At 54.3% G+C, this 25,388-nt stretch overlaps 1 protein-coding gene across 16 annotated transcripts in view; it reads left to right on the forward strand.

The window, feature by feature from the left end:
* The first annotated feature begins 5,263 nt into the window (after positions 1-5,263).
* The window catches only part of PHLDB1 (pleckstrin homology like domain family B member 1), a 52,797-nt gene continuing 32,672 nt past the window's right edge, over positions 5,264-25,388 (forward strand). For 3 of the 16 annotated variants that reach the window (XM_039470384.2, XM_039470383.2, XM_074400692.1), the window contains exons 1-5: positions 8,307-8,858; positions 12,522-12,602; positions 13,270-13,393; positions 14,810-14,980; positions 24,259-24,384. In XM_039470384.2, the coding sequence (XP_039326318.2) occupies positions 8,742-8,858; positions 12,522-12,602; positions 13,270-13,393; positions 14,810-14,980; positions 24,259-24,384 (619 nt within the window). In that variant the 5' untranslated portion in view covers positions 8,307-8,741. Of the gene's footprint in view, positions 5,371-8,292; positions 8,859-12,521; positions 12,603-13,269; positions 13,394-14,809; positions 14,981-15,004; positions 20,623-24,258; positions 24,385-25,388 lie in introns of those variants that run through there. The other 13 variants (XM_039470389.2, XM_039470388.2, XM_039470390.2 and 10 more) reach the window with 9 other exon arrangements.

The raw sequence follows: 25,388 nt of genomic DNA on the forward strand, positions 1-25,388 counted from the left end.
ATTTAATGTTGAAAGCTTGGTGAAACAAAGTATCTGGTCTAATGTTGCTGAAGTGTGGCTTGACTCTTGGAGTGAGACTGTAGCCTTAATGGAATGGAACGATGGAAGAACCAAAACCATGCCATGCCCCCTGACTAGCTGCTAATCCTTCTTCAGCATCAAGTGGACTTTCTGTTGGCCTCCTGTGAGGGAGACTGGCAAAATAATTAGATCTGACTGAGCATTCTGCTTAATGTAGGAGGCTTGTGGTTCCTGCTCTGGATTAATTCCATGTAGAAGAAATAGGGAGCACACCTCTGGACAGGAGTTTTTTTGTTTGTTTGTTTGTTTTTGTTTTTTTTTGAGATGGAGTTTCATTCTTGTTACCCAGGTTGGAGTGCAATGGCGCGATCTCGGCTCACCGCAACCTCCGCCTCCTGGGTTCAAGCAATTCTGCCTCAGCCTCCCGAGTATCTGGGACTACAGGCACGCACCACCATGCCCAGCTAATTTTTGTATTTTTAGTAGAGACGGGGTTTCACCGTGTTGACCAGGATGGTCTTGATCTCTTGACCTCGTGATCCACCTGCCTCGGCCTCCCAAAGTGCTGGGATTACAGACGTGAGCCACTGCACCCGACAGGAGTTTTTTTTTTTTTTTTTTTGAGTCGGAGTTTCGCTCTTGTTACCCAGGCTGGAGTGCAATGGCGCGATCTCGGCTCACCGCAACCTCCGCCTCCTGGGCTCAGGCAATTCTCCTGCCTCAGCCTCCTAAGTAGCTGGGATTACAGGCACGCACCACCATGCCCAGCTAACTTTTTGTATTTTTAGTAGAGACGGGGTTTCACCTTGTTGACCAGGATGGTCTCGATCTCTCGACCTCGTGATCCACCCACCTCGGCCTCCCAAAGTGCTGGGATTACAGGCTTGAGCCACCGCGCCCGGCAGGAGTTTTTTTTTTAAGGTCTTTCATTCCTTTACTCACTGTAGCTTCAAAGTTGTCAACCCAAGCATCTCTGATGGGAAACTTTGCCCTCCAATTAATTTTTCAATTGTGAACAGCTTTAAAGTTGTTCACACTGGATAGGATCTGAGATTTCCAGGGCTGACAGAATAGCTGTAAGTTCACATCTGGCAGAGCTTATTGGACGGGAGAAAAATGGAAAAAGTCATCCTCAAGAAGATTAACCAGAAGCAATGACTGTACCGGCTTATAAAGCCTGTTTTTTTTTTTTTTTTTTTTTTTTTTTTTTTTGCCAAGTTAGACAGTGTTAACTGCAATTAGTACTCAACATGTATGAGAACAGGGAATAGGGCTTCTGTCTTGTAGGCTTTAGAGGAATCTCAAGCAAAGCCTCTCAATTGATTTTCCTTTGCTATGCATATCTGTTTTATTACAACCCCCTCACCCCCAGTTCCCTCTTAGAAGATCCACAAGTAGGTTGGTTGCTGTGCATTGCTGTTACCCAAGGGCAGACAGCAACCCTACAAATAGCTGTCTTAACCTCTTATCCTGGGAAGCTGGTGATTGATACAGAGACAGGCCTTTAGAAAAATTAGACTGTCTTTCCAAATCAGGCTGTTTTGTCTCTCACAATTGCAAATCAAAGCTATTAGGCATTTTTTAGAAGCTTGGGCCGCCTCTCCCATTCTCCACCAATGTTTTTTGCCCTGCTGTTCTTAGGGCAGGGGCTAGGTGGTTATTTAGGGTCTAAACCAATTCTGGAAAGCTGCCCTAGGTGTACTCTGTGTGATTAGATTGATTACCAAACCAGGACAGGGGCTGTCTGAAAGAAGCATTAGAAATTCAAGACAATGAGAGAAATCAAAATAGGTCTTGTTTCCCATTCTTTCGTCCAAATGAATGCTTGTTCTTTTCAGCTCATTAGGAAGGTCCTTAGCTGTGGAGGTACACAAGACCAGTCTTCCATACTACCCAAATTTCCCACTCAGCTTGGATGCTTGTTAACTTTGGGTGGAAGCAGACTGTGCAATTTCTTTTATTTTTTTTTTATTTTATTTATTTATTTATTTTTTTTTTGAGACAGAGTTTTGCTCTTGTTACCCAGGCTGGAGTGCAATGGCGCGATCTCGGCTCATCGCAACCTCCGCCTCCTGGGTTCAGGCAATTCTCCTGCCTCAGCCTCCTGAGTAGCTGGGATTACAGGCACGTGCCACCATGCCCAGCTAATTTTTTGTATTTTTAGTAGAGACGGGGTTTCACTATGTTGACCGGGATGGTCTCGATCTCTTGACCTCGTGATCCACCCGCCTCGGCCTCCCAAAGTGCTGGGATTACAGGCTTGAGCCACCGCGCCCGGCTTTTTTATTTTTTTTGAGACGGAGTTTCGCTCTTATTACCCAGGCTGGAGTGCAATGGCGCGATCTCGGCTCACTGCAACCTCCGCCTCCTGGGTTCAGGCAATTCTCCTGCCTCAGCCTCCTGAGTAGCTGGGATTACAGGCACGCGCCACCATGCCCAGCTAATTTTTTGTATTTTTAGTAGAGATGGGATTTCACCATGTTGACCAGGATGGTCTCGATCTCTTGACCTCGTGATCCACCCGCCCCAGCCTCCCAAAGTGCTGGGATTACAAGCTTGAGCCACCGCGCCCAGCAGACTGCAATTTCTAAGACAAGCTGAAAAGAGAGCTTTGAACTTTTCTCCAAGTTGTTGCAGGGTCATTGCTACTACTACGCCTACACCAGTGATGCCTGAGTTCAGGATCCAGAGGCCAGAAAGGGATAGCTTTCTGGAAGAGGGTGTGTACCTACAAGGATTGCTTGCTGTATGAGCAGTAATCAAATCTCTGGAGCAAGAGGGAGTACAATTTGAGAGGAGGGACAAAGTGAGGAATGTGTCAAGGCAAAGGCAGGAGTATGGAAATCCACTCCTGACATTCGTAGCCAAGTGCAGCGGGCCTTAGAAAAATCCACTCTTCCTTCCACACCCAGGCTTTGCCCTCTCCCCCTGCTTCCACTTTGGAAAGTCTGAAGCATGCCTGAAAAGCTGTTTTCTGCTTTCTTACCCTTTCCTCCTCCCCCTTTCCTGAGCTCCCAGCTGCTCGACCTCTTGCGTAACTATGAGAGAGCACTGAGTTTTTTGATGGGCTCCAGATGTGGAGTGGGGCGGGGATAGAGAGTGGGGGCGGTAGGTCTTTAGTCCCCTGAGCGCTCTAACTGTGGGAACATGGAGGCCCGACAGCAGGAGAGGACACACTGCACAGTGCCTTTATTATGGGGTCAGCTGGTCCCTGTGTTGGGAGGACAGTGAGAGAAGTTGGGTGCTGTTTCGCCCTCTGCCTCAGCATCTGCTGCCTCCGTGGCAGGCTTGCTTATTCCCTGAAATTCCTCCTCCCCGGTACAGTAAAGAGGAGCCGGGGGTATCCCAATTTGAACCCCTCCCCTCAGTGCTAGGTCTTGGCACATGAGATACAACAGTTTGGGTTTTTTTCTTTCCTTCTTTTTTAACATCCCCAAATAGCCTGAATATTACTGTTGTGATCTGCCTCACGAAGGTCCACCAGAATTACTTTCATGACTTCAAACAGTATGAAGAGAGGAAAAATTAAGAGTCTCGCTCCTTAAAACCTAGGGCTGGTACCCACAACATATTCTGGAGCTTGAATGTTCCACCTCCATTAGCTATAGCAGGTGGTAGCAAAGGGCGCCCTCTCCCCTCCCCATTCTTGTCTGCTGCTTGGCCTCGGTCTGCTTCAGTCTCTAGCCGTGGGGGGGCCCCCTGCTAAGGCTGGCCCTGTCAATGAGTGACCAGAGATTCCTGCAGTTCAGCCTCCTGCTGTTCCTGGGTTAGGGAGAGAGGCCACAAACTAAAGTCACTGAATCAGAACAGCACTTATCCATCTCAAAGAGGACAAATAATTTTTTGCTATCCAACCCAGCTGGAATTTAGACCAGACTTACTGGCTTTCTGCTCCTTCCTTCAGTGAAAAAGAGTCTCCAGGGTCCCTCTAGGGCAGGCCAAAGAAGTTCAGTCTAGCTGAGTTCAGCTCCCTAGGGCCTCCCCAGCCAGTCTCCTGGGCCAAGAGCTGGCTTTGCAAGGTAAGGATCCACTGTCAGCATTGGATTTCTGGGTGGATGTTGAGATGGAGAATGACTTCAACCTAGCTCGATTTGGGGACTGCTTTTAGGTGTTTAGTGCCCCCTTCTTTTCCTTATTAACCCCCACTCCTACAGAGGCCCAACCTACTACAGGTGGGTGTGCTCGACTGTTTGTCTATAGTTTGCCTCTATCTCCCAATCTGTAATCCAGCAGTTCTGTCAGGGTGGAGGGGTGTGGAACTCCATGGGGGCAAGATGAGCATTCCATTCAGCTTTCCTATGCTTTGGAGTTTGCATGGCACTTTAAAGTGTCTTCTTGTGCCTATCCTTAGAAAAGTCTGTGAAGCCTGGCCGGGCGCGGTGGCTCAAGCCTGTAATCCCAGCACTTTGGGAGGCCGAGACGGGTGGATCACGAGGTCAAGAGATCGAGACCATCCTGGTCAACATGGTGAAACCCCATCTCTACTAAAAATACAAAAAATTAGCTGGGCATGGTGGCGTGTGCCTGTAATCCCAGCTACTCAGGAGGCTGAGGCAGGAGAATTGCCTGAACCCAGGAGGCGGAGGTTGCAGTGAGCCGAGATCGCGCCATTGCACTCCAGCCTGGGCAACGAGCGAAACACTCCGTCTCAAAAAAAAAAAAAAAAGAAAAAAAAAGAAAAGTCTGTGAAGCCTGATGTGTATGGTTATCAATCCCATTTATGGCTCTTCATGGTGGGGTTTGGAATAGGGTTGAGGGGAAGGGGTGACAGGGAGAAGACCTGGGTACCCTCACTAGATGTTCTGGAGATGTTGAGAGCATGTTGTAGGAGCTTCGATTTAGGAGGTTCACTGGGAGCCAGAGGAGGTTTCAGGCATCTAAGGCAGAAAGAAAGAGAGGAGAGTTTGGGGGGCGGGAGAACGGATTGTCAAAGACACCTTCTCAGAAGCGCGTTAAAGCCTAGGAATGGAGGGTGGTCTAGGAGAGTCGAGAGGGCAGGGTGGGAGGAGAGTGGGGTGTGTGGTGGTGGTGGTGGTGGTGGTGGAGAGCCCAGCTGCAAAGATGAACAAAGCGGGCGCTGTGCAGGCGGGGGGAGGTGCTGCTGTGGGAAAGGGTGGGTGGGGGGACCTTGGGCTCCAGCCCCACAAGGGCGTCTTCTTCGGCTGGCCAGGCGGACGGGACGGGGCACGGGGGGGCGGGGACTGGTGGGAGGGGGGCGGGACAGGCTCGCTCTCCTCCTACTCAGCGGGCTCCGGGAGAAAAGCAACAGTGTCCTCCTGAGCCTAAGGCCACCTCGGCCGAGCCGAGCCGGGCAAAGAGACCAGTGTCTCCCTGTCCCCCCGCCTCTAGGTAAGAGCGCCCCCTCCCACTGCATTTGCGGGTCCCAGTCTCTGCGGTGCTAGGACTGGATAAGGGGAAGTCTCCGCGGCCTGGCAAGAGCCCTGAGATCAGCTGTAGACTAGGCAGCTCGGCAGAAACCCGTGGGGGAGAGAGAGCACCCCAGGTGAGTGCGTGGGGGCGAAAGGAGCGGTGTGGAGCGTTTTCCTGTAAGCCGTTTGCTTTGGCTTCCCCGGGCCACTGCCATCGCCACCGCCAGAGGGGGCCGTGGCACTTCCCCCCACCCCGTCCGCCGCCAAACCCCCCCTCCTGCGTCCGCACAGTGAGGGACGCTGATCCCGGCCCCATCCAGACTCTCCCGCGGGCACACAGTCGGCCGGGCGGACACTCGCGGGGTATCGGGTGGCCAGCGTGCGAGCCGGTTTTCGTCCTTCAGCGCCCCACACCTCACCCTATCCCCCCACAGCAGGACCTTGGGGCGGGGGTATCCCCTGGGACGTCTCCGCCCCTGTCCCCAGGCCCGCCGCCTTGATGGACCAGGAAGGGATTCCGAGTCCGGCTCAAAGTCTTGAGCGTCTAGGAGGGACGCTTGGGGGTGTCTAGGAGATGAGAAGCCCGTCTGGGGCCTCTCACGCACTCCCCAAGGCCCCACGTCCTCGGGGGCAGGGGAGGCCGCCTGGGGAGCCTTGCCACGCCCGCGCGGTCCCGACTGGAATCCCTAGCGGAGTTCCCCGGAGCAGAGGCTGGGCCAAGTCATCCGGGCTCCCCCGGGATAGGGAAGTGCGGGCGGGCGGCTGGGTGGGGGCGCTGGCTCAGGGTGGCCGAGGCGCCCGCTGCCGCTTCCGCAGAGGCGGGCTCCAGGGGGGACTTGGCCCGGCGACAGCGCGGCCCGGCGGGGTACCCAGGGCTCCGGGGCGGGGCTGCATTCTGGGCCGTTAGCTCAGCGGTCCTGGAGGCTCCGGAGGCTGACTCATCCGGCTGCGGGCTCACCCCCCAGCCCGCACACGCAAACGCGGGCGCCCCACCACACCCGGCTCCCACGCGGCACACAGGCACGCCTCCGCCACACTTCGCACACGACCCTGCGTCAGGCCACCCGGACACACCCGGACCCGCCCACACGCCGAGGCCTTCCCACGCACTCCACGCCCCGCGCCTCACAGGAAACCACCCCCATCTCACGCAGCCCCTCACACCCGCAGCCCCGCTTACACGCACCCCAGCTCACACACACCCCGCAGTTCACACACGCAGCCCAGTCACACAGGAGGTCCCAGCTCACACAATAACCCATCACACACACAGCCCAGCTCACACACGCAGCCCAGTCACACAGGAGGTCCCAGTTCACACACGAGGCCCAGTCACATACAAGGCCCCAGTTCACACACAGGACGCCCAGCTCACATACACAGTCCCAGTCCCACACACAGCCCACCTCACACACAGCCCCAGTCACACACGCAGCCCACCTCACACACAGCCCCAGTCACACACACAGCCCAGCTCACACACACAGCCCCAGTCACACAGGCAGCCCAGCTCACACACAGTCCCAGTCTCACACACAGCCCAGCTCACACCACAGTCCCAGTCACACACACAGCCCAGCTCACACACACAGCCCAGCTCACACCACAGTCCCAGTCACACACGGAGCCCAGCTCACACCACAGCCCCAGTCACACACACAGCCCAGCTCACACACAGCCCCAGTCACACACGCAGCCCAGCTCACACACACAGTCCCAGTCTCACACGCAGCCCAGCTCACACCACAGTCCCAGCCACACACGGAGCCCAACTCACACCACAGTCCCAGTCACACACACAGCCCAGCTCACACACACAGTCCCAGTCTCACACGCAGCCCAGCTCACACCACAGTCCCAGCCACACACGGAGCCCAGCTCACACCACAGTCCCAGTCACACACACAGCCCAGCTCACACCACAGTCCCAGTCACACACGCAGCCCAGCTCACACCACAGTCCCAGTCACACACACAGCCCAGCTCACACCACAGTCCCAGTCACACACGCAGCCCAGCTCACACCACAGTCCCAGTCACACACACAGCCCAGCTCACACCACAGTCCCAGTCACACACACAGCCTAGCTCACACACACAGCCCAGACACACACACAGTCCCAGACACACACACAGCCCAGCTCACACCACAGTCCCAGTCACACAGGCAGCCCAGCTCACACCACAGTCCCCGTCACACAGGCAGCCCAGCTTACACACACAGTCCCAGTCACACACACAGCCCAGCTCACACATGCAGCCCCTCACACCACAGTTCCAGTCATACATGCAGCCCAGCTCACACATACAGCTGCAGTCACACAGCCCAGCTCACACCACAGCCCCAGTCACACAGGCAGCCCAGCTCACACATGCAGCCCCTCACACCACAGTCCCAGTCACACACGCAGCCCAGCTCACACCACAGTCCCAGTCACACACACAGCCCAGCTCACACCACAGTCCCAGTCACACAGGCAGCCCAGCTCATACAGCTGCAGTCACACACGCAGCCTAGCTGACACGGCAGCTCCCTCACACCCGCGGTCCCTCACACACATTCAACCGCCCTTCCCGCAGCTGCCAGGCTGGGAGCGGGCGGTGTCTGTGGGGCCGCCCCGTTTCCCGGCCGCGCAAACAAGCGGCTCCTTCTCCCTACCCCGCCAAAGAAAGGCCGCTTGTCAGGGGCGGGCGGGCGGCCGGGGCAGGCGCCCAACACTGCGGCCTTGTCCCATGCGGGCGGCCTGGGCAGGGCAGGCCGAGGGGAGCACGGGGCCGCTCCTTTGCGGAAACCTCCCACCCTCGGTGCTGCGGACCGCAGAGAGGCACCTTTCCACCACCGGCAACCCACGCAACAGCCCCGGCTCCACCCGCGCTCTCCCCACTCCCCGCCTCCTCCGGTCGCCCACCTCTCCTCTCTCCCGCCTCCGGGGTCCCGGGTCGGCCCAGCCTCCCTCTTCTCCGCCTCCGCATCTCCCCTCTGCTGCCCTCAGTAGCTCCTCGCGCATCCCCAGTCTTCCCATCTGTAGTCGCGACCCGCCTGTCCCGTGTCCCCCCGACTCCTCCACCTCTGTGCTCCTTAGTCCTCCGCATCCTCTGCCCGCGGGCTCCTCCTCCCCAACTTTCATTTTTCCCGGTCCCTCAATCTGCCTTTCATTTTCCCCTCCACACCCCGGCGGCTCCCCTCCCCGCCCGGTGCCTCTGCAGACCCCGGTTCATCTCTGCCTGGCTTTTCTCATCCTCCAGTTCTCTCGGCCCCCTCCCGACTCAGGCGTCCCCGCTGGGCTCCCCGCCTCAGTTTCCTTCCCTTCCTGACTCCTTCCTCTGCCGGCCGCCCTTCCTCGAGGGCGGATGTGCGCCGGGAGGGCGAAGGCGGCGGCCGAGAGGACCCCAGCTCGGCCCCGTGGACCTCCCGCCACAGCCATGCGCCGCTCGCGCCTTGGCCTCGGCCGGCCCCCAGGGACACAGGTGAGGCCGGGCGACCCGCGGGGCTCCGGGGGGCGCCCGAGCAGTGGCGCCGCGGAGGGCCGGGGCTGGCCCTCCGGGACTGGCTTTGGACCTCTCGTCTTGGGCCCCCTGGGAGCCCGGGAGCTGCGTCGGTGCCCGCGGGTGCCGGAAGCGGTCCGCCCTTCCCGCGCCTCCCTCGGGCGGGTGCCGAGACCCCCGAGGGGTGACTCTGGGCGCCCCACTCGGCGGAGAGGGCTGCGGACTGGTGTCGCGCGTGGCTGGGGTGCCGGCGCGATCCCGCCAGGGAGGAAACCGAGGGACCAAGCCGGGGTCACCCAGCCGGCGCCCAGACCTCGCGCACACTCGGCCCTGCCTGCCGCGCGTCAAATCCAGACACCCGGGCCTCTGCCGCTCGGCTCCGGAGGCGGCGCTGGGGCGTCTGTACCCAGCGTGCGGGAGGAGACCCCGGGCCGAACGCGCACCGCAGGGGGCCTTTTTTTTTTTTTTTTTTTTGGCTACGAGGCAGGGCGGGCGGGTAATGACAGCCGGGATGCTTGGGAGCCGCGGGCGGGACGAAAACCGGGCAGCCGGTGGGGGCGTCTGTAGCGCAGCGCCCCTCCGCCGCCCCGGCCAGGGCGGGGGTCAAGGTGAGGGCGCCCCCAGGTGGCCGCTCTCGGCCGCGCCGATCGGCCTTTGGGAAAGCACCGCCTGAGTGCAGGGCCGGTTGTCCTGGTGTCTCTTTCCACTTCTCTTGGATCCGGTTACTGTGCTGGGGACACAGCCTCGCACCTCCCAATCTCTTCATCGCTTATCTTCTCCCTACACCTCTCTCCTTATCTCTCCCTCTCCTTTGCCTCCTTATTCCCCTCTCGTCTCTCCTTTAATCACTCTTGTTCCCCATCGGCCTTACTGCTTTACAATATTTATTTCCACTTGAAGTTCTTCGGTGTAAATAAATGAGCACACCACAGCTGCCCCACATGGCGATCGTGACAAATACTCCAGTGTGACAAATGAATAAACCAAGGCCCAGACAGGTGAAGTGCCTCGCTCAAAGTCACAGAGCTCGTAATAATAGATGGCATTTTTGCCGGGCGCGGTGGCTCAAGCCTGTAATCCCAGCACTTTGGGAGGCCGAGGCGGGTGGATCACGAGGTCGAGAGATCGAGGCCATCCTGGTCAACATGGTGAAACCCCGTCTCTACTAAAAATACAAAAAATTAGCTGGGCATCGTGGCACATGCCTGTAATCCCAGCTACTCAGGAGGCTGAGGCAGGAGAATTGCCTGAACCCAGGAGGCAGAGGTTGCGGTGAGCCAGATCGCGCCATTGCACTCCAGCCTGGGTAACAAGAGCGAAACTCCATCTGAAAAAAAAAAAAAAAAAAAAAAAAAAAAAAATAGATGGCATTTTTATAGTGCTTCGCTTTCACAGAATGTCATTTAGTATAACACCTGAATGTTCAGATAGTCCTTTAAAAAAAAAAAAACTGACAGCTTTAACGGGGTATAATTTACATACTATAACATCACCCAACTTAAGTATGCAATTCAAAGACTTTTCATATATTTACGGAGCCGTGCAATCATCATCACGATTTAATTTGAAAACATTCCCTCCCCTACCCCCACCATATTTGTGCCCTTTTACAGTAACTCCGCATTCCACCCCTAGCCCCAGGTAGGCACTGATTCAGTCTTTCTTTTTTTCATTACTCTAGTTTTATAGAATAATGACTTGACAATCAGAGAAGTTAAATAACTTGTCGAGGATCTTATAGCTATTAAATAAATAAAGTCAGAGTAGAATATAAGGCTTTATGTATCCCAGTCTAAAGTTCTTTCTACCAAAGGATGATGTTTCTCCACCATTATTTATTATTTTGTTTTTCTTAACCCCTCTTTTTCATAAACTCCCCATTCCCAACCCACTCTCTTGCCTCTCCTCCCTCTGAAAATGGTGAGGGATTTTCCTGAGTCTCAGGAATCAGTACAACAATCTTTGTCCTTGGAAATTCTTCTCCATGGCCAGGAATCCTGGGGAGATGCCAGGCCAGCTTGGGGCTTTGCATAGGTTAATGGTGTTTTCCTCCCCTCTTCCCTGGCAGTCTTGGGGTGGGCCCCAGCCTGTGTTCCGGCCTCTCTTCCGCCAGCTTCGGTGGAAATGGTGACGGAGATGATGCAGTCCAGGTCCGGAAGGGTGGAAGCTTGGAGGGTAAATTTAGCAATGTCATAGCTAAGGTCCTCGGGACCCACTGCCAGGGTCAGACACTCCTTGGAATGCTGGCTGCTGCCCCTACTTCCTTTCCAAGTCCCCTGGCTTGAAGAGAGAGTGGAGGGAAACCCTTCTTCTCTAGGTCTGTCTCCTTAACCCTCAGCTACACTCTTAGCTTTCCCCAGTAACATTTCAGCAGCAAGTAGGAAGTTTCTCAGCTTAGCTAGTTGGCCAAGAGATGGGCATGGGAGCACACATTAGTACACAAAGGTCCTCACATCTCAGATGCCAAAAACATGAGCCAGGGGGGAGAGATGGGTGGTGGGCGAGGGGTGGTGGGGTGGTGGTGGGAGGATTCAAGTTCTGGCTCTGGAATCTTATTCCTGGCTGTATGGGCCTAAGCTTCCTGTAGCACCTAGCCAATTAAGAACCCAAGAGTTAGGCTGGATGTAGTAGCTCACGCTTGTAATCCCAGAACTTTGGGAGGCCAAGGTGGGCAGATCACTTGAGGTCAGTGAGTTTGAGACCAACCTGACCAACATGGAGAAACCCCATTTCTTCTAAAAACACAAAAATTAGCCGGGTATGATGGTGTGTGCCTGTAATCCCAGCTACTCGGGAGGCCAAGGCAGGAGAATTGCTTGAACCAGGGAGGCAGAGGTTGTGGTGAGCTGAGATCATGCCATCACACTCCAGTCTGGGCAGTAAGAGTGAAACTCCGTCTCAAAAAAAAACCAAAAAACAAAAAACAAAACAAAACAAAAAACCCAAGAGTGAAGAGCCCAATATTCCCAGTATTAATTACCACTAAAGTTTTTTGTTTTTAATTTTTCAGCTGATTGTTTTGGGTTGAAATTGCTTTCTGTGGAAGAAAAGATATAGGAGTTGAGACATCTAGAGATAGCAGGAATGGCTGAGTTTTTCTTTTGTGTCTCCTTTAAGAAAACATCCTACTAAACCCCTGGGGACAGAGACAAAGGGCAAAGAGGAGAATGAAAGTTTACAGGAGGGTGGTCCTGTTTTAGCCCTGCCACCTACCTGGGGGCCCTCTGGCTACCAGGGTCTTTGAAGGGGCTTCCCTGCTGCTTCTCCCACTGTGGTAGATTTTCCCCACCCTGCTTAAGGCTCCACATGGTCAAGGGTCTTCAGCTGTCAAAATCTGGGTTCTGAGTAGCATAGGGCAAGCAAGCACAGAAGTATAGATTGGGCCCTATAGGACTGTTTGAGCTTACAGTGGCAAGGGGCAGGACTGGTGTGGTATAGGATCCATGCTGCGGCTGGAGACCTGGCACCGCTTCTGGACAACTCCCACCCAAGCTGTTTAGCTGCCTCTACCTGCCGTCAGCATGACCATCTGGGGAATGATGGTGACTGGTGCTACCTCTGCCCTGAGAACCCTGCCACAGAACCTTCTTCTTTCCCTCTTCTGCCCTGGCCTCCCCACTCACTGGCTTTCTGCTGTGTCCTTAGGAGCTCTGGAGCCTTAGGATCATGGACACTCTCAATAGGAACCAAATAGGCCCTGGATGCAAGACCCAGACCATGGTACAGGTAAGTGGGATCAGGGCTGTGAGGCAAGACAGATATAGTGGGGATGGGATCAGCTCTTCTACTCGCTTGTGGTCCCAGCCCAAGGATGAAAGTAGCAATTCTGTTCCTCTCTCCCCTTCCCCAGATCCCAAGCCTATTAACAGCTCAGTCTTTATTTGAATCAGGTTAATTAGTTCACCCAGAAACTACCCATGGAAAGTCATAAAGCAGTTTACAGATTGACCCTGGGCTGTATCACTCTCCTTGATCCATGCCTCTATCTTCCTTACACTTGAGCTTAGCAGGGGCAAGCAATGGCCAAATGGATAGCCATGGACGAGTCTGCAGGGAGCTTCACTGGCCCTCCTCTAGAGTATCCCTCCTGCTTATCAAATGCTACCCCCATCCCCATCCCTTTCTCCTTGCTTCTGTTTTAATAGTCAAGAGAGACAGTTAAGCCAAGACTTGAAATAAATCCAGTGGGACGAGTTAGTGTCCTAGATTCAGATCTAATTACAATTTAGTGGAATAATGCTCTGTGTAAGATTTTGTGCTAAGCCTTTCATCACCCTCAGAGCCCTTTGGAGAGGGGCAAGGGCTGAAGAGAGTGCCGGTGTGACAGGTTTAGGGTGGTAAGGTGCTGGCCTGGAGTCTAATGATGCTCATCCTCCACCCCTACTACCTACAGAAAGGACCCTTGGACCTGATTGAGACAGGCAAAGGGCTGAAAGTGCAAACGGACAAACCCCACCTGGTAAGCCTGGGCAGTGGACGACTCAGCACAGCCATCACTCTCCTGCCGCTGGAGGAAGGTAAGTATGGACAGGGCATCCCACTTGCCACGCCTCCGTCCTTATAGGCATTCCTGCTCTGGAGGTCCAGCTCATGCATGTGTTGGGGTCGTTCTACTGTCTGGTGGCCATGCTGGCCTCCCACCTCACCAGCTTGCTTCCCTTGTCTCCTGCCTTCCTTGATAGATAATCTGGCTCCATGACTGGGCTTAAAGATCAGTTTAGAAAAAAGGAGGAGAGGCCAGGCACAGTGGCTCATGCCTGTAATCCCAGCACCTTGGGAGACCAAGGCAGGTGAATCACAAGGTCAGGAGTTCGAGACCAGCCTGGCCAATATGGTGAAACCCCATCTCTACTAAAAATACAAAAATTATGGGCAGGCATGGTGTCTCATGCCTGTAATCCCAGGACTTTGGGAGGCTGAGGCCGGTGGATAACGAGGTCAGAAGTTCAAGACCAGCCTGGCCAACATAGTGAAACCCTGTCTCTACTAAAAAATAAAAAAAATAGCTGGACATGGTGGCGCGTGTCTGTAGTCCCAGCTACTCGGGAGGCTGAGGCAGGAGAACCACTTGAACCTGGGAGGTGGAGGTTGCATTGAGCCAAGATTGTGCCACTGCACTACAGCCTGGGCGACAGAGCAAGACTACTTCTCAAAAAAAACAAAAACAAAAACAGGAAAGCATATTGCTTTTAGCAACCAACTGGCCAAGAAGAAAGAGGGCCCCACTGTAGGGCATATCTGGCATGGGAGGCTGTACTGTAGGTGGAGAATGGAGAGGTGGGAGTGGGGGCAAGATCTCCCAAGATAAGGCCCTGGCATGGCCCCCTTCACCTTTCAGCTTCTGCCCTCCCTCTCTCCTCTCCCGGCTGCACTTGTTGCCTGGGTGATACTACATTCTCCACATTCTCCAAATACCAGTCCCAGGGGCTCTGCCGGGGGAGGGGCTGTTCTTGCTACAGTTAGGGGAGAGGCTGGACTGAAGAGAGAGGCTAGTGAGGGAGAGGAAGTGTTGCAGGTAGCAGAAGCAGGGGAGAGAAGCAGGAGAGAAAGGGAGATTTAGAAGAAAGGAGGAGTAGGATGAAGGGGAAAAAGTAAAAAGGACAATAGGGAGAGGCACATGGGGGAACAAGGGAAGATCTGCAGAAAAGCGGTCTTCCTTCTCCATCTGTGGAGTCTGGGTCCTAACTTATGCTACCTGGGCCTTCCCATCTCTGGGCCTCCCATTCATAGGCAGAATTTTCTCTTTTTGAGAAGAGCTTCTATCATTTACTGTGTAGACCAGGCTCAGGGGCCCAGTAGGGGTAGCCACTGGTGGGCAGAGATTCTCCCTGGAGTAAAAGGTAGAAATGTGTTTCCACTGTGGCCTTCCTTGCCCTGTCACTGCCTCCTCACCCTGGACAACCCCTCTGATTCAGTGTGCCTCTTGTCTCCAGGGAGGACGGTGATTGGCTCTGCAGCCAGAGACATCTCACTACAGGGCCCAGGCCTGGCTCCAGAGCACTGCTACATCGAGAACCTGCGGGGCACCCTCACCCTCTACCCCTGTGGCAATGCCTGCACTATTGATGGGCTCCCTGTCCGGCAGCCTACCCGGCTCACTCAGGGTAAGGCTAGACACCTCCAGATGGAGGAGGCCTCTGTTTAAAGGCTTGTGTGTGTTAGGCTCAGTGGAGACCGGCTGCGGTGGTTGCCATGGTAACTGCCTGAGTGGCCCTACTGGGAATGGAGTGCTCAGGTACATCTGGATGTGGCCAAACAACATCCCAAACTCTTTCAGTATCCAGATATGTTTTCAACCTGCTTTTCTTCTCTGGTCACTCCCAACCTGCCTCCATCTACTACGGCGAGAGAAGAGGTTCTGATTCCTGCCATCAGAGGGCCTGGGGCATGGTGGGGTTCTTAGTGGTTGTTGGGGAAGAGCAATCGGAGGAGTAGTGAGAGGGTATCAATGGCATTGTTCCATGATGCCAAGAGGAAGTTGTTTTGAGAAGCTGGAGAGGAGGACAATACTTCCTGATGGGGACGGGGCAAGGGCAAGATCTGAGGGCATGCCTGCTCCTGTTATAAGACTGCTGACAGTAGCAATGGGATATATACTGTTGTGTAAGGTAGCTCTAAAAACTAGGCCCCTAGCTGGGTGCGGTGGCTCATGCCTGTGAACTCTGGAGGCCGAAGAGAGCGGATCACTTGAGGTCAAGAGTTCAAGAACAGCCTGGCCAACACGGTGAAACCCTGTCTCTACCAAAAATACAAAAATTATCCAGGCATGGTGACGCGTGCTTGTAATCCCAGCTACTCAGGAGGACGAGACAGGAGAATCACTTGAATCACTTCAGAGGTTGTAGTGAGCTGAGATGATGCCATCATACTCTAGTCTGGGCAACAGAGTGAGACTCCATCTCAAAAATAATAATAATAATAATAATAATAAATAAAAATTAGGCCCTTAATTACTATGGTTACCAGGCAGGTAAGCAGTTGGCCCAGGTGGCACTTTGACAGACCAGGTGTACTCATCTTGGAAACAGGGTTCTGGGCATCAATTCATACAGTAAATTGTCAGATTAGGAGAATGAGAAAAGCAGATTTGGGTGGGGGTTAGAGATGAGGTCGAAGGTTAACAGGACAGGAACTTTGGGCTAAGCCCGCCTCTGATGCCCTGGCATTGTTTTCTGCGGGCTCTTACTGCCTAGAAGCCCCTTGGAAGTGGCCATCCTACTCACTTTCACTCCCCTGTCTCCTCTCCTCTTCATCCCCCTTAGGACCTTTCAGTGTTACCTCCCTTCACAGCTGATCCAGGAGACCTGACCTTTCCCCAGTCATTTCTTCCTGCCCTTGGGTAGAGGGCAGGGCATGGACAAGTGACTTCAGAGAGGCAGGTCCACCAGCAGCAGCAGGCAGGACCTTGCCTTCTCCAAGGCTTCAAGGTCTCTGACTTTGAATGACAGGAGGAACCCCCATCAACTAGGGCTTGGCTATGATGGCAGCGGGTTCCTGACAGTCCTGTTCAGTCTCAGAGATAGCATCTTCTGTAAGATTTGGGAGTTTGGAGATGAGACAAGAGAGCAGCAAGGAGAGGCAGGGCAAAGTTCAAAGGAGGCCCAGCACTCACCATCCCAGCCCCAAACCCGTCACAATCAGCAAGCAGTAAGCTCACCATTACCCTGCATGTTGTGAGCAGGGTATGCTTCTGTTGTACAGTCTTTCCAGTGCATCATTTAGCTCTCTGAGAAGAGGGAGAGCCTGGGGCCAAGAGGGAATTCTGAAGCATTTCCTGTGGCCCCAGTGACCCCCCTGACTCTTCTCCAGCCAGAGGCCTCCCCTGCCAAGTATGTACCCTCCCACTCTCTTTTGACCCTAAACCCCTTCCCATTTTCACTCCCCAACCCCCAGAGCCTTCTTGTCTAGGCTCGCCTGTATCAGAAGCTTGGCAGCCTGTGGAGGGGTAGGCAGAGGCACAAAGGAATGGGTGTTCTTCTCCCCATCCTCCCCCTCCCCTGGGCTCCAGGAGCTGAGGGTTTCCTTGTCTCATCTCTGGAGCAAGGCACCAAGCCCAGCCCTTCCTGGCCCCACTCCGGACATTCTTGGGAGTGCGTTTCCCTGGAAACTGGGTGGCTCGAGGGTGCATGTGCTATCTCTGTGTGTCTGTGTAACTGAAGTGTGTTTATGTATCTCCGGATGTATTTGTGACTGAGCTTTTGAATCTCCGTGTTTGTGTCTTTCCTTGTGTGGATCAGCATGTTCAAGTGGGCGGCAAGGGTGAACTCAGGACTGATGGTACCAAAATGTCTGTGTGTATACTCCTGTGTGTATATGAGACCTCACTGGTCATATGTCTACCTGTGGGCATATATACAAGACGTTTTCCCTGCCTTGTTCCCCTAGTCTGGCCTTGTAGAGGGGACCCTCTTCTTTGAAAAACCCTGGGAATAACAGGGAGCCTGCTTTGGCCTCAGATGCATCATTCTGGGCACTGTGCCCAGCCATAGGCAACTTGGATAGACACACTTCATGACAAGCAGAGATGGCAGTGACAGGCTCTTCCAGCAGGAATACGCCTGGGCCAGGGGAAGGGAGAGGCGGGCAGAAAACAGATGCCAACCTTTAGCACACAGCTATGAACATAGGAGCATGAAGTGAGGGGGCCGGGAAGGTCCTGATTCCATCCCTGTACCCAGGCATCTTGGCACCTCCCACGCTGCCCTCTTCTCTACAGAGCAAGGGGTGGAGCTGGGAATAGGACCAAGGGAATGAGGAGGAATCTCAATCCGGGTCTAGGCTGCCCCACCCTGGGACCACAGCGACAGACCACATGAAAGATCTGGGAGGGAACCAAGCAGGGGAGGACCCAGAAAGCCACCAGCTCAGGGCCCAGGCTGTCTAGACAGTAGGTCCCCATCCACTCCTAGCATTTCATCCAAGCCCTGGTCTCCAGTCTCCTTCATTCCCTAAGCTGTAGGGGCTTGTGGGAGGGCCAGCAGAGGAGTGTGGTGGGGAGCCCGGATTCCTGCGTTATCAAGCTGCCTCTCTGGGATCCAGGACATTGAGCCACTTTTTTCCCCACCCAGTTATTCCGTCTGTAAATTGGGAGTGGAAACTTCAAACCTTTTCTGTTATGAGACTGATAACGATCTTGACTAATAAAGCTCAAAGGAAGGAGGGCAGAGCGAAGGCTCCCAGCTTCTCACTTATTTGTGTCTGCCTCCTGCCCTATTTCTCATTGGCGGGCATCCTCTGTGTCTGCTTAGGTCTATCCAGCTGGCCATCACAGTTTCCAGACTGATGAATCACTCTTCCTGAAGAGATTTTTTTTTAAAGCTTCCCCTCATTTTGCATTTGACCCTATATGGTTCTTCCTTTTTCCTCAGAAGGGAATAAGAGGCCGGGCGCCTGAGGGCAGGAGTTTGAGACCAGCCTGACCAACAAGGTGAAATCCCATCTCTACTAAAAATACAAAAATTGGCCTGGCACGGTGGCTCACACCTGTAATCCCAGCACTTTGGGAGGCTGAGGCGGGCAGATCACGAGGTCAAGAGATCAAGACCATCCTGGCCAACATGGTGAAACCCTGTTTCTACTAAAAAATACAAAAATTAGCTGGGCGTGGTGGCATGTGCCTGTAGTCCCAGCTACTCGGGAGGCTGAGGCAGGAGAATTGCTTGTACCCAGGAGGAGCAGATTGCAGTGAGCCCAGATTGCACCACTGAACTCCAGCCTGGTGCCTGGCGACAGAGCAAGACTCTGTCTCAAAAAACCACACAAAAAACAAAAATTAGCTGGGTGTGGTGGCAGATGCCTGTAGTCCCAGCTACTCGGGAGGCTATACAGGAGAATTGCTTGGATCCAGGAGGTGGAAGTTACAGTGAGCCAAGATCACGCCACTGCACTCCAGACTGGGTGATGGTCCGAGACTCCATCTCAGAAAAAAAAATAAAAAGAAAGGAAAAGGGAGTAAGATGCATGTGCACGGGTGAGCATGTGCATGAGCATACATATAGTTGGCAGCGTGGGTGAATGGGCTAGTGGTCTGTTCAGCAAGAATGGAAAACTTGCCTGATTATTCATCTAAGAGGTTGATTTTATTTCAGAGTTTCTCCAGGGACTGAGTGAAAGGAAAGCTATGCCTGAGTGAGTGTGTAACTAAAAGGAGTTGTCTGGGGGGATGTGTGCATGAGAATAAAGGTTTGTTAGAGGCAGAGAGTGTGTTTAATGAGGATATCTGTGTGACTCAAAGCATGCAGAGCTGAGGTAGTGTCAGTGTGACTGAGCAAGTGTTGGTGTGTATCTGAGGGACACTGTGACAGGCTTCATGAGCTGCTGAGTGCATACAGTGTGTCCTGTAAGGCTCTGGTGTGCAGAGGCCAGGTCCCTGGAACAAGAGGAACTCTCTGGGGGGCCTGGCTGGATGGTAGGTATTAATACTTGCCTGGGTTGGACGTGGTGGCTCATGCCTGTAATCCCAGCACTTTGGGAGACCGAGGTGGGCGGATCACCTGAGGTCAGGAGTTCAAGACCAGCCTGAACAACATGGAGAAACCTCTTCTCTACTAAAAATACAGAATTAGCTGGGCATGGTGGCACATGCCTGTAATCCCAGCTACTCGGGAGGCTGCAGCAAGAGAATTGCTTGCACCCGGGAGGTGGAGGTTGCAGTGAGCCAAGATCATGCCATTGCACTCCAGCCTGGGCAACAAGAGTGAAACTTTGTCTCAAAAAAAACCCAAAAAACAAAAAACTTAGGTCGGACTCAGAATCTCAGCCTGACCCTGGGGGCTCCAGATACCTGTAGGATGGGTACCTTATTGGGGTCCGAGGGCACTTTACTGGGTCTAGCACAACTGGAGGTTGTGGCTGGGGCATGGGCTGGTTTCCAGGGGCTCAGGAAGTGGGGTGGCTGGAAGGGGCAGGGCCTTGGTCCACTCTGGGTCATGGGTTGAGCTATGGGGAGTGGGGACAGAAGAGGAGGTGTTTAGGGTGGAGACAGGAGCTGGGCTGAGTGCTTGCCTTGTATAGAGAACTGCCTTGGCCTGAACTTCCAGCCCAGGGTGACCTTGTTACAGTGGCAGCTTGAGGGCCAGAGCAGGACATAGTGACCTAGCAGGATCCTGTAGAGCCCCTGCTCTTTTCCTCTCCCTCTCTCCCTCAGATATGGATCCGTGGAATGTCAGAGCTGACATTCTGTAGATTAGGAAGTCAGATTAGGCTACAGGGTGTGACTGGCCCAAGGTGATACAGCGGGCCAGCTTGGCTGCCACTGACCTCTTACTGCAGGGGGCTGGGAATGGGACCCTGTCCTTTGCTTGGCCTCACTCCTCCTGCCTCCTGGCTTTTCACTCTCTGGCCTCTATATTTACCTCTCACCTTTCCTTCACTCAGTCACCTCCCTTGAACCTTTCCTTCTCGCCCCACTTTTCTTCCTGCCCCCTTTGCAGGATCCCACGCTGGCTCCCTTTCTGCATCCTCCCGCCCCGCCCTCTCCATCCAGCTCCCCACTCGTCTCCTCCATCACTTCCTCTTCCCCTCCTCCTCTCCTTTGTCCCTCCCTCCCTGGCTCCCTTCCCCCGCCGCTGGTGGCCGGCCCGCCCCTCCCTGGGCATTGGCGGCTGCTCGCTGCCTCGCTGCTCGCTCCGAGCCTGGAGCCTGCGGCTCGGGAGGTCGGCCCGCCCCCTCAAAGGCCCCGGGCGGGCCGGGCACCTGGAGGGCCTGAGCTATCGGGGGCGAGCGGTCCGGAGGTCCGGGTTCGGCGGTGAGTCCTCAGCCCCGGGCCAGCCACAGCCCCCAAGCAGCCAAGCTTGGAGAAGCTCCGGCTGGGAGGGGCGTCTTGAGGAGGGTGGGCGGGAGGAGGGGCATGGGGTCCCCTGACCCTCTTTGGGAGCTTGAGGCGGTGAGACTCGATTGTATGTATTCCCCGAACATTTCTAAATGGGGATTCTGGGCTTGGGGGCACTTCTCAGCCAGGTAAATCTTACCTTCCCCGGCACTCCGACAGTCCCCTCCTTGGGACCCCTCTTCCTCAGATGGGGTTGAAGGGTCCTGGTTAGAATGAGGGAGTCTAGCCAAGGAGGGTCTCTGATAGGAAGGACCAAGGCCTTCCTCCCATATTCCTTTCACTCAGCCTCCCTTTGGCCAATCCATTCTATTTGTGTGACCAGAAGGGTAGTGACAGTAGCTCTGAGAGTGTGAGCATGTATGCCCATGAGTCTGTTGTGCTACTATGAGTGTGTATGAGTGTGAACCTGTTTGTGTTTCTGTTTCTCCTCTGCATCTTGGAGAGACAGGATTCACCTTCTCCTTCGCCTAATTTTTCCCTCCAGACGTGCAGCTCCTCCACCCACCTGCACACAGCTGGGCCCTGATCCCCTCTGGGCATGGAGTACACTGCCCATGACTTTGGCAGGATGGGCAGGGGTTCCTGGGCTCCCTGAAAGGCTGGCCTTTGGGGGCATGGGGTGGGAGTGGGCAGAGAGGAGACTTCATCCCAGAAACAGGCTGGCCAGACCCCTCGGGGCTGTAGGGGCCAGCATTGGGGCAATGGCTGAGGCCCCTGCATGCAAATAGAAAGTTAATTTGGGCAGGAGCTGGGCTGCTCTCAGTCCTGCCCTCCTGCCCGCTCTATTAATACGGATCCAGCTCTGCTGCCTGGCATCACTATTTATAGCCCAAAGGCAACAAGGCCACACCCCCTTATGTGGGGGAAGGTGAAGGGCTGAGGAGGGGGCAGAAAACACACCACTATAGGGGCCCAAGTGGAGGGTCCCTAGATGCCTACATCCTTCTTGGGTGGGCCTGGCACCACTGGCCTGGAATCCACCCAGGCTACCCACCTCCTTCCCAGCCTGGACTGTGTGGTCAGGCTCCTGATCCCTACCACCCACGACCCTGGGTTGAGTGGGTCTGTCTAGACCCTATGAACTCATCACTAATAAGCTTGTTAAATGACTAAAAGGAGGAGGAGGGCCTTCACAGGGCTCTTTCTGAAATAGCTGTGGTTGTAATTAGGTGGACAATGTGGTTGGCTATTATTTATTCCAGTTATGAATACTCTGGGATCCTCTTCTCTGGTGATTTGACAGGGAAGGCTTCCCCTCTCTCCTTTAGAATTATTGGTGTCTGGCTGCCTGGGAGGGCCTTTGTGTATGCCAGGATAGTGAGTGGCTTTATCCACTGTGATTATCTGCATGGGCTTCTCAGCCTACTAAACCCCCAACCTAAGCAATGCCCAGGATCCCAGAAACAGGCTCCTGAGCTTCTCAGTAAGGGACCTGCTAGTACCCACGTGGCCTGGGATGCCCCTTGCCTTTGCGGCCTGCCTGAGCTAAACTGTCTCAGCGTCCAGGAATGTAGACTTCTCTGCCAGTCTTAGCTCAAACTGGCGTGAAGCTTGGGATGCCAAGTGGCACCAGATTGGGTAGACAGGAGGCTGAGGCTAGGGGCCAGGGGTGTGGACAAATTGGAAGGGTTGGTGGTAAAAGAGCAACAGGGCTCCGGCTTCTCCAAACATAGCATCTTCTGCAGGAGCCCTTGAGCACCTGGTGTGGCTAGGAGGTGGAGTTCTGCCAGCTACGCTTAGGCGCCTGTGGGCACACCTGCCACTGTGCACACTCCTGATACCCCTGGCTACATTTTCCAGCTCCCACATGCCCTCCCCCTCCATGTACTCACACTTCCTGGGCAGGACTGGGCTTGCGTCTACTGCCTGGGAATATGCTGGGCTGAGGCTGGGCCCAGTGGCCTAGTCTTGGCTTGATGCCAGGGGAGACTAAGGCGCATGCAGAGAGTGGTTAGTCAGAAAGAAAGGTGGTTGCTCCCTAGACTCACAGAGCACAGCTCTCCTAAGGCCGCAAAACAATAAAGAGTGGGAGCAAATTCAGGACCCACTCTAGATCATCTGACTGATCCATGGTTTTTTCCCTATCTCAGAGCTTTTTGTATGTGTGTGACCCTGGAAGTTGTTACCTCTCAGACTGACTCTTCTAGCCAAGGGGCAGATAGATGGATCATGGATACAGATTGGGGTTGGGGGACAGGGGTGTCTGTGTTCTCTGAACATATATATATATATATATACATATATATATACATATATATATATTTTTTTTTTTTTGGAGATGGAGTCTTGCTCTGTTGCCCAGGCTGGAGTGCAGTGGTGAGATCTCGGCTCACTGTATCCTCTGCCTCCCACATTCAAGTGATTCTCCTGCCTCAGCCAACCAAGTAGCTGGAATTACAGGCCCGCACCACCACACCCTGCTGAATTTTGTATTTTTAGTAGAGACGGGGGTTTCACCATATTGGCCAGGCTGGTCTCAAACTCCTGACATCAGGTGCCGCCCATCTCAGCCTCCCAAAGTGCTGGAATTACAGGCATGAGCCACCACGCCCAGCCTCTCTGAACAAATTTTAACAGTGCTTTCACATACACTGTCTATTAACCCTGCAAGATCAGTGGTATTGTCCCCATTTTTCTTTTTCTTTTTTTTTTTTGAGACGGAGTTTCACTCTTGTTACTCAGGCTGGAGTGCAATGGCGCGATCTCGGCTCACCACAACCTCTGCCTCCTGGGTTCAAGCAATTCTCCTGCTTCAGCCTCCCGAGTAGCTGGGATTACAGGCACACGCCACCATGCCCAGCTTATTTTTTGTATTTTTTTAGTAGAGACGGGGTTTCACCATGTTGACCAGGATGGTCTCGATCTCTTGACCTCGTGATCCACCCGCCTCGGCCTCCCAAAGTGCTGGGATTACAGGCTTGAGCCACCGCGCCTGGCGTCCCCATTTTTCTTATTAGAGAACTAGACTCAGAGGTGAAGTGACTTCTCCCAGAGATCTCACAGCTAGTAAGAAGAGGAGTTAGAGGCCGGGCGCGGTGGCTCAAGCCTGTAATCCCAGCACTTTGGGAGGCCGAGGCGGGTGGATCACGAGGTCCAGAGATCGAGACCATCCTGGTCAACATGGTGAAACCCCGTCTCTACTAAAAATACAAAAAACTAGCTGAGCGTGGTGGCGCGTGCCTGTAATCCCAGCTACTCAGGAGGCTGAGGCAGGAGAGTTGCGTGAGCCCAGGAGGCGGAGGTTGCGGTGAGCTGAGATCACGCCATTGCACTCCAGCCTGGGCAACAAGAGCGAAACTCCGTCTCAAAAAAAAAAAAAAAAAAGAAGAGGAGTTAGGACAAGGACTCAGATCCTGGGACTTTTTCCACTCTCTCTTGTGCTGTGGAGCCCTGGAGGTGCCTGTCTCAAGCACAGGCAGGGTCAGGTGTGGACTGTTCGGCCTCTGAGAGCAGGTGGGGATGAATCTTCAGAGCCAAGGTGAACCTGCTAGTGCTGTGAGGTGGGATAGCTTCAGCCCTGCCTGCCCTTCCAAGTGTTTGCTTTCTCTGCAGGCTGCATGTTGTGCCTGGGTCAGTCCACCTTCCTCCGCTTTAACCACCCGGCTGAAGCCAAGTGGATGAAGAGCATGATTCCAGCAGGGGGCCGAGCCCCAGGGCCCCCCTACAGCCCTGTTCCTGGTAAGTACCTAGGGGGACAGGGGGTTGGGTTGGTAGTGTTTCTTTAGCAGTCTCCTCCTTGCTCACTCTAGCCACACTTGGAGTATTGGGGCAAGACAATACCTAAGGTCTGGGCTCACTGCCACCTGCCATGGGCTGGTGGAGAATGCCAGGCAGTGGGGCCACTGGGAGCTAACCAAGGCAGTCAGTGCTGCCGTGAAAATTGGGAAATCATGTGCCTTGAGGGATGGCGGGCTCTGCCAGCTTGTACCCCACTGTTCTGGAGGATGCCACTCAGTGTCTGGAACTCTGGCCCACTTGTGTCGCCACAGGGAGCCTCACCCTCTAGGGTATCCTGAGGGGCAGAAGGAAGCATTAGGTCAAACTCCCTGTAAGCTCTAGTAGGGATCATGTCCTTGGGCCTCACCCAACTCTTGGTCCTTGCCATGCCCACTGATGACTCAGTGGAACAGCTGTATTTTGTGTGTGAATTATTGATCCCCAGAAGAGAGTTGGTGATTGTTCTGGGGAACCAACACAGGCCCCCTCAGCCCAGCTGCATAGTGGGTGGAGTGCAGACCAGGAGGCTATTATTGGGTCTATCATCTCAGACTTTGCGCTGGCATTTAGATGGCTATGGGATGGCAGGTGCTGGGGCAGACAGACACAGATGTCAGGTGCACCTAGTGCGGTGGTGTCAGCAGCCTAACTGTATAGCCTGGGGACCTGAAGAAAGGTGAGTGGTCACTGGGGTCACCAGTATCCATGGCAACCCCCGACTGTATCTCACATAGTCCCCCTAATTTTGGACCCAAACTCAGTCTTGCAAATGTTTTCCCTTCCCTTCTCCCACCCTCGATCTTTTCTGGTCCCCTGGGGGCTCAGAAGCCTGGGTTCCCAGTCTACTCCTTAGTTAATTTTACCTTGCCCCCACCCCAGCCTTGTCATGCTGCTCCCTTAGCTGTTTCGGGTAGTGGTTCCAGGGACTCCTGTATGGTTGACTAGGGCTAGGGCATGGCAAAAGC

This window comes from Saimiri boliviensis, chromosome 6 (genome assembly GCF_048565385.1).
Source record: "Saimiri boliviensis isolate mSaiBol1 chromosome 6, mSaiBol1.pri, whole genome shotgun sequence".
Lineage (NCBI taxonomy): Eukaryota > Metazoa > Chordata > Mammalia > Primates > Cebidae > Saimiri > Saimiri boliviensis.